Here is a 12,972-nt window from a genome sequence, read left to right on the forward strand (position 1 = left end):
TGCCGGAGGCCTCGAAGTCGTTCTTCTTCCCCATGGCGCGGCGGCGGTTGTGGTGCGAGTGGAGCTGTGGGCGAAGGAGCAACGCGGCCGCCGGACTTTAAGGACGGCCGCGCACGGGATACGATGCCATTGAAGGCGGCGCGAAGCCCGGCCCGCCGCCCGCCAGTGCACGCGCAGAACAGGAAGCTGCGGCATTCATGGCGGCGCAGACGCGGAAGCGCTGACCGCGGAAGCGATGGCCGCGGAAGCGATGCCCTCCATGCAAGCTCGCTGCCAGGCGGGCCCGGTGGAGACCGCAGTGGACACTTTGCGCGTCCGCGCAGCGTCCGCCGAGACGCAAACCTGGCGCATATTTGGGCCAGGTTTGCGTCTCCGCGGACGGCCCGGTCACTTTGCGTCGTGCCGCTGGAGACGGTGCCAGATGCATTTACGACCAAAGCGGACGCAAACGGTCGCGTCGCGCCGCTGGAGATGCCTAATGGGAAAAAAAAAGTCTGCCACAACGCTCAGTTGTTGTGATCTAGTGAACCATCAAATCGTCGCCAATTCATCTTGTCACAGTTCTATCTGTAATAAGCGGCAACCCCATTCTGCCGTCAGAAACTCTTCAGTGACAGGCTAGCATATTACAACCACTGCATCCGTGGTGTGTCGACATTTAAAAATATTTACAACCCTAACAAGACCGCTTTTGCATCATCACGCTAATTCCGTGGATGTACATCAAATTCCCAGAAAACCACACACAAAATTGCACTCCCAACATCATGTTTCTACACCAAGACAAGTCTTTCTAGAAATAACATACAACTCCAACATAGAAACAAACATTAGGACAAAAATGTTTCTAACGGCAACAAAAATGATTTCTATTTTTTTCTGCATGGTATGATATCCCAATGCACTAGACTCAAGTGTTTACGCGCTCATATACACTTGTTAATTTTCTATCTATAACACTCGAGAACTTCAGCTACATTTTGTACATCTTGGTCTGCCAAAGAAAAAAAAAATGAAGAAGGTGCCCAATAAATGGGGGCAAACCAAAAAAAAATGAGCAAAATTGCAAAGAATCAAAATCTATTTATGTAACCAAAAGAAAAGGATTTACTCCACAGTAATTCCGTGCATTTTAACGATCCAGCATGCTTGACGATCCCGTGGAGACCAACTGATCGTTATCTTGGCCGCTTTCAGATGCTTGCTTGCTGGGGATGATTGCTGACGGCGACCACTGATCTGGGACAACAAGAAAGTAGGCCGACATGGCTTTCCTGAAACGCTTCTTGTACTGCTTTGGTGAGATTACAGTTGGTGATACATTCTTCGGTCCGCCTAATATTCCTGAAGCTTTCACCCATGTCTCTAGATGTTTGTCCCACGTATATTGCCTCATGAAATCTATGATTCCCATTACAAGTTCATGCCTCTTCTCATCAACACCAACAAGTAAAGAGTAATCCATTACGTCGATGGACTGCAAAAAAGTTACCAATGTTTCTGTAAGAAACTGCACTTGTTTGTTGTATCAATTTAAAGCATACCATATTAACTCATTCAGAGTTCTATAGAGTATAGATTTCCCTTTTGGAAGAAAATAAAAATAGTTTAATAGATTCTCATAGACTCATAGTGGTAGAAAAAGATCGCAGCTCACAGCAGATATACCACATATGATATAGATTATAGAATAAAACAATAGATGTCAATCAAGTATGCAGGTGTGTTGTACTTACAGCAAGGAATGCAGTATCATTCCAAACAGCTCTCTCCAGAAGCCGCTTCGCCTTGTTCCCGACAAAAATTGGGGATGTTGGCATCACTTCAAGTAAGTTCTCATCAAGAAGTACTTTGTCACTACCATTCGAATCAGGGTTATATCTTGATCTTGTCGAGCCTTTCAAATCATATAATCTTGTCACACGACGTTCAAATAAGAGATTTTCCATGACCAGAACATCCATCTTCACCTCCTTTCCACCTTTCAGACTCTTAACCTACTCATTCCCAAACTATAATATTAAAAGATCTATAAAGCACTTCTGAAGATTAAGCACATAGATCAAATTTCACACTAAAAAGCTGCTGTTGAATTACATGCCAAACAAGTTTGAGTCCAACTATCAGGATCACTTTCAGGCTGTTGCATCACTCAATGGATGACTTGGATAACATTAACTTAATGCTTACTGAGAACTAATGTTTTCAAAAGGAAGTATATAAAGCTGTATCTTGTGAGTCGTAATGCTATTTTTTTTATATGTGTCTACTTTACAGGTGCGACATGATTTTCTAACCAAGTAACGCCACAGCCTAAGCTCCTTTGCGTGGGCGGCTGAACAGTGGCACGGTGGCAGGCAAGGTAGGTTTCGTGTAGGTAAAGCCTCCTTTTCTGGTTTCTTGATTAATTGATTGATGCCTTCAGGCTTACACAGATTGCCTTCATATAGGCTACTTAGCTTGATCCTGAAGCCAGATCAAACCTTCCCAGCCTTTTAATGTTTTCCTATCTTTAACAAACCCTACCTTGTCTAACTTTGGAAACTAAAAAACTTCATAAACAAGGAAATTAAAAGATCAGAGGCTAAGCCTCAAGGCTGATGGCCCTAAGTCTTCCCACGGATATTTGACGGTAAACAAAACTAAATCAGGTAATTTTTAAATATTTAGTTATTTCCACTGCTCATATACGGCTGCCATTTTATTTTTCCAAAAATAATCTAGCTTGGGCCACTACTTTTTAAACAGTACAATGTTAACAAAGAATTATAATATAGTATGAAATTACTTCAAATGCAAAAGGTAGAGGCTCATTTTCTACATGGCCAACCACCTGAAGTTTGGAAAACATGACTACATGTCGGTACACATCTATGGTGTTACAGTTCCCCTCCCTTGCATCCATCGATTAATAATTTTCTAAGAAAGACTACTCCTCCCTCCGATCCATATTAATTGTCACTAATACGTATGCATCTAAATCGAAATGTGTCTAGATACATCCATATTAGCGACAAAAATTATGGATCAGAGGGAGTAGTATAAGTGGAATCCATCAAGCTTTCATCACAAATAAATATAGGTCTTTCAATATAAGAAAGCCACAATTAAATGATGTCACCTAAACTATGGTAACATGACCACCGGAAAATTACACATGGGGCACAACACATAAAATTTAGTGTGCGGTCAGTGGAAAGGAATACATGCAGAAAACATTCATGGAAATTACCTGATAAATACCAAGAATTTTTGCAATGCAAGTAGGACTGCCTGTGACAATTGACTCTGACAGATATTTGAAATATTCCGGAGCAAATTTCATGAAAGACTCCAATTCTGTTTTGGTAACCTGCTTAATGATGAACCTATCATCCAGTGATTTTGCAAAGAAAACATTGCTCTTGCCTCCTTGAGCACCCCATTTCTTGCAGCGACTTAATGACCTGACAAAGTCACGCTCTGATGGACAGCATATTCTCCTCAATGCATCAAACTGTTTTGCATAGTAACAAATCACAGTGTACTTCACTTGTTCTAGAGGACCTTCATCTCCAAAATTTACCTTTATGTGAGTTACCTTGCCATACACAAAGGGGTCCGAAGTAGATGGGTTCTTGCTTCCTGGCATGGAGAGAATATTGTCCTCTGCTGACACAACACTTCTTAGAAGTTCAGAAGTAGTTTCATCTACTGATTCAGTTAATGAGACACTTCTGGAATCACTGAGTGGAAGCGAAGTGTCTGTTGCTTCTTTTTCGAGCTCGTCTGACAGCTGAAGATGGTATTCATGAGAGGCAAGTGCGTGCGAGATGATGCTGGTAGGTTCATCATCAAAAACTCCAACAACAGTGTCATTGGTGCCTATAGGAAAGAGAAATTTGGGCCCAATCTGACGCTCCACCGGCCTTAAGAAAGAAATATAAACAGGTGTATATTCAATGAGCGCATCAAACCTTTTTGAGCGACTCCACTGCTTGTTAAGAGAACGGTATAATTGTAAGAAAGGCATCCCTATCCAATTGGAATGGTCCTCTGCACAATCCCCTAGCTTGTTAAGCAACACAGAGGCGTACGAAGGTGTAGTGTCACTGATGTGTTCTTCTGAGTCCTCTGACGATGCCGTGGAATCTGGCACTCCTACCTTGCTAGTAACAGGGTCATTTTCACCAGTCCATTTTGCATCAAGTGCATTAGACACATCTAATATACTGGGAAACTGCCCTTCTGACAGGGTGCGTCGAGCAACAAGATCAGACTCCAAAGGGACTGAATCTGCGTTCACGCTAACACTGCTATACAGAGGTGTTTGGACATTTCTTTCGAGAAAATCCGACTCACTTGTAAGTATTCGGTGGTCAAGATTACAATAGCTATTACCTCCATCAACTCGACTACAATTCTGTCTACAAATGCTCACCTGAAGATTTTCAGCGTATTTAGCTTCTTTATTAGCAGCCCCAGTGCCACTATTAAGACTATGAAGCTGTCCTGTGGCATTTGGATCAGCAACACTATCCGCAGAATGGATTATCTCCTTATCACCTGGCCTGATGTTAGATAGTTCATGGCGATTTCTGTCTGATCTTGCAGCAAATATCAGCCTTTGATCCCACAGGTATGAATGGAAGAGCAACTGCCTCCTCAGCCTATTAATCTCAAGAATGTCTGGTTGACATTTCGGTACTTCCTTTTTCAAAACTTTATTCAGACATCCCTAATTGGTAAAATAAGACAACAATCAGCTACCTCATAAACAATGCATGAGTGCAGGACCAAAGTAATGGAATTGAATTTTTTGGTGCCAAAATCATTTCACGGACCAGATTCACAGAACTTCTGGACATTTCAAGTTGATTTCATGTCTACACCAAGAGGGCTCACATGGTAGCACTTTCTATGTTTGTTATCACTAGATATGTTTATGGCTAAATCTCAAACTTACTAGTCAAGTACTCAATTAGTCATATTTGTAGTTCCAAATATACCATTATCCAAGAGATTCGTATTTGCATCTGCTGACATGAAAGTTGAAACAAATCTATCCTAATTGTTGACACAATTATAAAGAGAAATGAGCTAGGCCTTATTCTCTACAAAACAAAATGAGTTGGGGATTGACTTGTCAGTGATATATTGTTGTTGAGTTGTACATACAGTCATACACAGATGGCAGATTTTCACAACCCTGTACACATGTGGTACAGTTCAAGCAACATGTGCCACAAGTCCACGACCTTGGAGCTGTCAAGTGGTGTGCCTTTTCCATGAGTTGAAATTGAGAAAATGACGCAAAACCACCACAATTGGGGTAAGGTTTTCACTTAACTACCAAGTTGGGGCGAAATGACACTTCACCACCACTGTTGGGGCTGGTTCGTGACGAAGAGCACTGATTTTTCGTTTTGCTGATCTTAACCAGTTTTCTGGCAGGTGGGGCCCTCTATTAAATCCTAGGTGGCAAAACCAAATAACTTATTTATGCCAAATTTACAAGACCCCCCACCTCAGTTTCCCACAAGCAATCAAGGCCTGGGAGCGTCCGCTGCGCCCTCCTCCATCCGCCCTCCTCCACCAAACGTTCGTGCTCACCGGCGCCCCTCCCCTACATAGGTCGGCGCTGCCCCGCCCCACTCCACCCCTGCTCGGATGGCGCCACCACCCTCTCACCGGCGTCCTGGTCAAAGCTGAGCTCGGTCCCTCCACCGGCGCCGCCCAGTCCCGCCGCCCCTCCTTGTCTAAGGTGAGATCCGGCACACATGCGAGGAGTCAGGCCGCGCCCCCTGGCCTGGGGCTGGGGTTAGCCTGTGGTTGCGCCGGCGTCAACCGCCACGGCCCAGGCCAGTCGCGCATGCGTGACCCGCTGCAGCAGTATGAGGTAGAAGCGGCCGCGAAATGGGAGGCCTTATCGGCAACGAAATAGCACGGGGGCGCAGCGGCGGAAGCCTCTGACACCACGGCGAAGGCGAAATCAAATGGGGACGCGGCCCCCAAGGCCTCGATAGCGGCAGAATCGAACAGGCACCGCGCGGGCTTCCGTCTCTTCTCCGTCCAGGCCAGGGTGCTCCTCGAGGTGTTGCTCCGCGGAGGCACATTTCCCTCCGGCGGTGAGTGGCCCAGGCCAGGTCAGACGTGAGGCAGAGGAAGAGGACGGCGTTGACCTCATGGCTGGATCACTAGGGTGATTTTCTTTTCTAACGGAGGACACATGTGATATAAAATATATTTTAGAGGTTCTTTTGCAAAATGAAACCGGCAGTTAGGTTTCCGCCAGCCACGTTGACCTGACAGGTGGACCCAAATGGTCAGAATGTGGTTTAACACCACTAATTGGTGAAGTCAGTGCTCTCCATCATGAACCAGCCCCAATAGTGGTGGTTAAGTGTCATTTCGCCTCAACTTGGTAGTTAAGTGACAACGTTGCCTCAATTGTGGTGGTTTTGCTTCATTTTCTAGTTGAAATTACAAGTTTAAGGTCTACTTCAATGGAAATGGTATAAGAAAGCAGTATCAAAAGGAAGCGCACCTCAAATTCTAACTTTTCCTTTCGAAACATGCCCTCAAGTTCAGCAATATAATTGGTAAATTCCACACCGACAGAACTGCTGTGAGCCTTTTTCTCAGAAATCAGGTGTAAAGTACGTGATATTTCGTCGAAGAGAACCTTTGCCCGGTCAATAACCTATAAAATTTGATAAAATGTTAACCACTCAGGTGACAACCAAAGCAGTTCTTTAATAGCAAACTACTAAAAAATAAAGAGAAATTTAACATGCTTGACAAAGGCTGAAACAGACTCAAGTTCTATGCAAACCAAGCCTTCTATTGATGTATGATACACACCTCGTTTACTTCTTTCTGTATCCACTCCAAAGGCTGGTGAGTAAAATAAAGCTTATGAGGTGGTACATGGACTGAATGAACATTAATAGGTGCATATCGGAAGCAGGCCACCATTTTGCCCAACCTATGTACAAAAGCAGAACATCAAAAACCAAAATATCCAATCTTTTATAATTCAACATGAGATTTATGGCCAGCCTCCAGGGTGCATACTCAGTACTCGCTATGAAAATCAACTGAGAACAATTCAGTCTGGAAATGCTAACATCTGAAGACAACTTACCCATAGAATCGAAGACAGTCCCTGTGGAGAGAATGACCACAACTGGCTACCCTACTTGCAGCTGCATGATTTGAAAAGCTAAGCTCCAAAAATTTTCCCAATGACAAACCCCAAGCAGCATCAGACATGACAATCCTAGGAGTCGCTGGTGGAAATCCATCACTCCGTGGGCACTTCAGGCACCTGTGCCACATCCAAAGTTTCCCATCCCTTTCTCCTGGCAAAACAATATCTGCGTGTTTTCTAATTGATATTGTTAGACTCCCCTGGTGATGAGTGTAGCATTGGACATGAGCTTCAGGTGGCGTATCACATGCTCGGCACTTGTGATCCTGTATAAATCATTGTTACTACTGTCATACATGTGAAGAATGGGAAAGGCCGAAGTTCATGAAATTACACATGCAGGGAATAAAAAGGATAAAAACCTTTTCAAATAGCTGATCACGCAAAAACCTTCCTAGGGGCTTGTCAGCATTACCATAATACTTGATGCGTAACAGGTGGGCTCGCTCACAAATAGATCTTTTCCATACACAACGTATGGACAAAGAGACTAAGATGCTCTGATGGTCAGAAGGCACAACATCTTCCCTATTTGATGTGACGTCATGTCCATGACTATTTTCTTGATTTTGTACCGCAGGAGTAGACACTGGTTGCACTAGGAGCAAATTGTTAGTGTTGATGATTCTCACATTAGGCAAAGCACTTGAACCCTCTAATGGCTCCTTGAGATTAGAATAATTAGTGGTATTTGAGCTGACCACAGACATGCTCTGATGATGATTAGAGTTGATTGAATCTGCTCTCACCAACTTAAGGTCTGAACTCCTTGAATAATCCTCATGGTAATCACCAGAGTACACACTCCTTTTCTCTACAGTAGAATATATATGTGAATGGTCCATGGGTACATCAGATGTAGCTATTGAAGACATGGATACAGAATCTGCAGTTGCAGTGACCTCTAGTTTATCACCATTCCTGCTGTTAAAGTTACAACCATTGGTGCACAAAGGTCCAAAAGAACAAGGGTTGGCCTTTTGAGAAGTAAGGCAATCACTGTCTACTGGTGGTTCAACCACAGCTGTTGCACTTGGGTCAGCTGATATAACAGAGTCTGTGTCAAGGTGCTCAAAACTAGCAGTTGCCTGTTGGCTGTTGGAAGTATTAATTGTGAAACCTGGCACGGTTGAAATAGAGCTGTCTGCAGTAGATCGTTTATCTGGTAAGTTTACAGTCAGTGGAGACCTTAGGGGAAGTTCTGGCAGGGTGGCACCTTCATCTGCAAGGAAAGATGTTTCTAAGGCCAAGTGATATGCTGCAAATATGCCATACTGGACCACATGCTTAATTCTCTTCAGCTCATCCATGCTACCGCCTTTCAGCAGAACCTGCAGGTCATATAGGCCAAAATGATAATTTTCAGGAAGAGATTATATTTCAATGTTTTATGCAAACAAACTGGAGTATGACAGGAAAAAATGTACAGAAATTTTATCATATCTTATTGGAAAAAGAAATAAAAAGTTATGCTTGCCACCATCTCAAATAAGTGGATCTTTTTTAAGAGAAAAGTAAGTTAACGTTTTGACACCTTTCAGTTTGGAATACATTCACAAGCAAGGGAGATAAGCTAACAAGTTACTGTTACGATCACCCTGATCAATAAGTAGTATTATGTCTTCTGTAAAATATTTACTACATGCACTTTTGGAGCCCAGCTTTCCTAGAAGAAATAACAGGAAGTAGTTATATCACTTACAGTGCATCCTAATGGCTTTGCGCATCCTTCAAAAAACATCATGGTCTTCAGCATTTTCTTGGTCTTATTATCCGGCATCACAGAATGTTCAATGTGTTTGTCTACATGAAACAACTCACAATAACCAAGTTTCTGCGACGGTGTGATATCAGCAGAAGAACCTATCTGAGCACCTGTGCAACGAGCAATACGCTGCAAGAGGGATTCTTTAATATTTAAAACCAGCGATATGTTCTTTTCTAGAAGCAAATCTTGAGCATAGCGAGAAACTGAATTCTCAACCAAAATGAGGTTAGGTTTTTGAGCTACAATCTTCGCGACTGCCATTTTAAGGTGATCTGTTTCCTGCACAGTGCATATCATATGAGAAATAAATATAAGACAAATGTAAGCTTAATAGTGATAACAGCAAATGTGAAAAGGTTCATGAACCTGCTGGAGCAACGTGTCAATACTCGACAGCTGATTTGTAACTCGTTGATACTCAAGAGCTCCGGAAAGTAGAAGGAGACGAGGTTTTTCTATTCTGGAAGACATGCGCCTATGTGCGACATTCTTCTTACAGACTACTCCTTTTACAACAGCGCTGAAAGAAAATGGATACACGCTTCAGAAAATATTTAAACAATATGTCTCAATGTAGCATTAAAGTCATCTAATTGACGGTACCAACTGGATCACCATTAACAAGATGTAGACTCCAAGAGGGAAAAAATATTTACAGATAGAGCTTCATGAGCGTCAACAAAGATCTCAATTGTAGGTCCATAGTACAAAAACAAGAGATAATTCACCTTTCACTGCGGTGTCCACTTGCTAAACACTTAACCTTGACATATCCACCAGGGTCCATGCTACCATCTTCGCTTGTGTCTGGTCTGAGGAAGTTTGCAGCTTCCCATGATACCAACGTAACAATCTCCAACCAACCCATGTCATCACCTTCCTCTAATGCAATATTCTCCACCTGCAACAGCTGAGAAATCAAAGCCCTGAAATGCCCATCAACAACATTCTTCATTACTTTCTTATGTTCTTCAGATGAGCGATCTCTACTTCGAAATTCTCCACTGCCGAAGCTACTTGATGATTGAAGATAACACCTTCCACCATCAGATAAAGGAGCATCGTCGTCATCGTCGTCATCAAACATATCAGTTTCTAGCTCATCTTCTTTATCTTCTGGTTCAGGAGGGATCCAAAAATTATCATTCTTCTCAAAATCCACTGAATTTGTATCCACAGTTTCCAGAGCATAAATGGAAGACGCAGCCCCACACTCTGAGCTATTATCAAGTTCTGGCTCATCCTCCACTTTGGTGACCGTCAATGTGCTGGGGAATCCGTGGTCAAGTGCACAAGAGGATAACTCCGTTGGAATTACATTTTCTTCAACCGGCCTTGCTATTGTTGTATTGTATGTAGCATCTAACTCATCAAAATCATCTGAGCGGAAGTACTGGTTATTGTGCTGTTGATGTTGCACCTGCCTGTCAGAGCAGTAAGCAGCATACTCTTCATCTTCATCATCACTCCTGAAGAAGAAAGTCCACGATGAGACTTGGTGTTTTCAAGCATCATAACTTGTTAATTAATCAAGTACCACATAACAAGATCAATACAATTCAACTTTGAACCAAAATTATAATGATGTTTTATACCTTTTGTGAAGATAAACCAACAGTATTTAAGAAAAAGCATAGGACATATTATGATATAGAGGGCATTTATGGGAAACATACCTACTAATTATAATTATACTGGGTAATGTTATAAGATATATGAGGTCCTATACAGAATACCTGTTTGTGTAATAGCCAAATTGAATCGAAGAAGAGTCATCTCTGTTTGAAATGATCGACATACTTTTCTCAGGCAAATGGCTGTCTTGCATACGATGAGAAAGTTTGTCTTGAGAAAATTTGGGAGGGGGAGGACCAATGGTGGGAGCCCGAGCCACATGTTTATAATTTCCAGCAGGGTAAGAACCAGCCAGTGTGCTAACACTCTTAATGGTGATAGTTGACTTTGTACTGAACAGACTCGCCTCAGACAAGCAAGGGCTGAGCACTGGCAGCAGCTGCTTGACAGCAGCGATTTGCTCTTGCTCCCATTGCTTGAAGCAAAAGTTGCAGACACGAATCCTGTCCCCCTCATCGTCACTTTTATCAGGGCCACTTGAAACTGGGACAGAATTTGCTGTGCACCTACCACAGAATATGCGGCCACAACGACGGCAATGGTGCCTGCGGTTGAATATGGTGAACTGTGTATCACAGTCATAGCAGACTCGACAACTGTGGTCAGGCATCCAGAAGTCCCTTGAGACATTTTCTGGTTTGGACCGGCGAGGCAGCCATGATGTCAAAAGCTTAACTACATCAGCACAAGTTTTATCTGAGGGCTCCATGGGTGGCTGCAATGGTACCGCCTCAAAGAAATCCTCATGCTTGCATCCTCATCTGCTGCAACATAAATGTATTAAGAAATTATTAAGACACACAGTATGACATATTGCCCGGAAAAGAATAGAGGTTGTCCAAGAATGTATGCAGTCAAACTATTTTAATTTTTACCAACAGTGCTTCATTATAAATTAGATCATGATGAAAATTACGAGCAGATTACTCAAAAGTACTTTCATAATATTATAATTCTATTATTAGGTAATGCATATTGATTGCAACAGAAAATGGTGGTCCAAGATATGTTCTGTATACAGGTACATCACGCCACAATGGCACATTTGATCTTGTAGGGAGTGAGCTCACTCGTGTATTCCAAGTAATGTCTCTTGTGTGGAGTCCAAGCATGGTGCTGCTCCGTGGTTTATATGAGATATGGCTTTTCCTAACAAAGATATATGTAGTACTACCTAACACAGCAAATTATGACATGCACCTTGTGTAGAATCTAATACCATGTATTTTTAATACAACAATAATTGTCTGAATGGACTAATAGAAGGAGCATGACCAAACTATAAGTTCTGTACTTAACTTTTATACATAGTCCAATTTACATGGTAATTTAAAACATCGATACAAAGGTGTCTGAAGATACATTCTCTAACCCGAGAGCATACGGGCAATCAACAATACGCAAAGAACAACACTGTAATAACTCTATAAGCACCTAAAAAAATTCCAAAGGTTTCTTACTGAGAAAAAATTCCAAAGATTTAATTTTTTGAGAAAACAATCTGAATTTGTTTTCAATGCAATGCCGATACAGAATCAATACCGCTGCCGGGGGGCTGTACCTCCTGCAGAACCAGTCAGAATTAGCACCGCCAGAGCGGAGCCGTGGCAAAAATTGGACACGAATCCGCAGAAGGGCCTCCAAGAGAACCAAGATCGGGCAGGTGGCGCCTGTTGCAGCAGCCGCCGCCGCCGCCACCACCACCACACCACGGGGCGTGACAAGAATTCCTCCGCGCGCGCCAACAGGACAGGTCACCTATAAGAAAAGAAAGCGTGATGTCACCACCCGATGTCGTGCCCCGCGCCCATATATCGTATAGGCGGCGGGGGCGGGGCGGGGGCGCTGCTCGCGCCGGGCATTGGCGCCGGCGTCGCCGGAGCCACACGACACGAGACGGCGCGCCGCGCGATGCAATGGGAGGTCGTTTGGCGGCGATGCCGGGTCGGACCGCTGCGGGAGAATCCGATCGGAAGGGGGGCAAAAGATGGAGAAATTTTGGTTCACGAATCGGCGGAGAGGGGAGGACGGGGAAGAGAGAGAGCGACGAACTGGGAAGAGAGAGAAAGGGAGAGGAGGGAGTTAATTCCTCTTTCTAAATTTCTTAATTTTTGTGGTTTTGTTGTTGGCATGTGAGGGTGACAAGTGGGGTCGTGAAGCGAGGAAGTCGCGGCGGGCCCACAAGGGGCTCCTGGGGAATCTGTATCGCTGGCTTTCCATTTGTGCTCTTCTTTTCCATGCGAGGCACTGGTGTGCTGGGTTTCACTAGCGTTTCTTTCCTTTCCTTTTTTTTTTTTGAGAATTTCATTAGCGGTTTCGTGTAGAGCCTCCACGGGAAGTGATTTCTCATTCCCATCCCATTCGTTTGTCCTACTTT

General features: G+C 43.4%; 1 protein-coding gene across 2 annotated transcripts; it reads right to left on the minus strand.

Moving 5' to 3' along the window:
- Nucleotides 1-667: 667 nt before the first annotated feature.
- On the minus strand, nt 668-12,671 carry LOC124702601 (1-phosphatidylinositol-3-phosphate 5-kinase FAB1A-like). 2 transcript variants are annotated; one of them, XM_047234763.1, is made up of 12 exons: nt 12,157-12,671; nt 10,697-11,356; nt 9,689-10,429; nt 9,327-9,480; nt 8,895-9,239; nt 7,555-8,523; nt 7,127-7,458; nt 6,844-6,967; nt 6,527-6,682; nt 3,233-4,717; nt 1,737-1,997; nt 668-1,477 (listed from the first exon to the last, which is right to left on the minus strand). In XM_047234763.1, the coding sequence occupies exons 2-12, from the start codon at nt 11,302-11,304 to the stop codon at nt 1,133-1,135; spliced, it is 5,520 nt and encodes a 1,839-aa protein (XP_047090719.1). In that variant the 5' UTR covers nt 11,305-11,356; nt 12,157-12,671; the 3' UTR covers nt 668-1,132. The 2 variants fall into 2 exon arrangements, with proteins under 2 accessions (XP_047090719.1, XP_047090720.1); XM_047234764.1 differs by having other exon boundaries at nt 10,697-11,359.
- Between the last annotated feature and the right edge of the window lie 301 nt (nt 12,672-12,972).

Source organism: Lolium rigidum, chromosome 3, assembly GCF_022539505.1.
Source record: "Lolium rigidum isolate FL_2022 chromosome 3, APGP_CSIRO_Lrig_0.1, whole genome shotgun sequence".
NCBI lineage: Eukaryota > Viridiplantae > Streptophyta > Magnoliopsida > Poales > Poaceae > Lolium > Lolium rigidum.

What these genes read in the sequence shown, in the direction of transcription:
- LOC124702601 (XM_047234763.1), bottom strand. Translation starts at nt 11,304, where the DNA reads ATGGAGCCCTCAGATAAAACTTGTGCTGATGTAGTTAAGCTTTTGACA. An exon ending in AGTGGACACCGCAGTGAAAG is followed by an intron (nt 9,481 to 9,688) that starts GTGAATTATCTC and finishes ATTTTCTTTCAG; the next exon opens with CGCTGTTGTAAAAGGAGTAG. An exon ending in AAATTCTTGGTATTTATCAG is followed by an intron (nt 1,998 to 3,232) that starts GTAATTTCCATG and finishes GGGAATGAGTAG; the next exon opens with GTTAAGAGTCTGAAAGGTGG.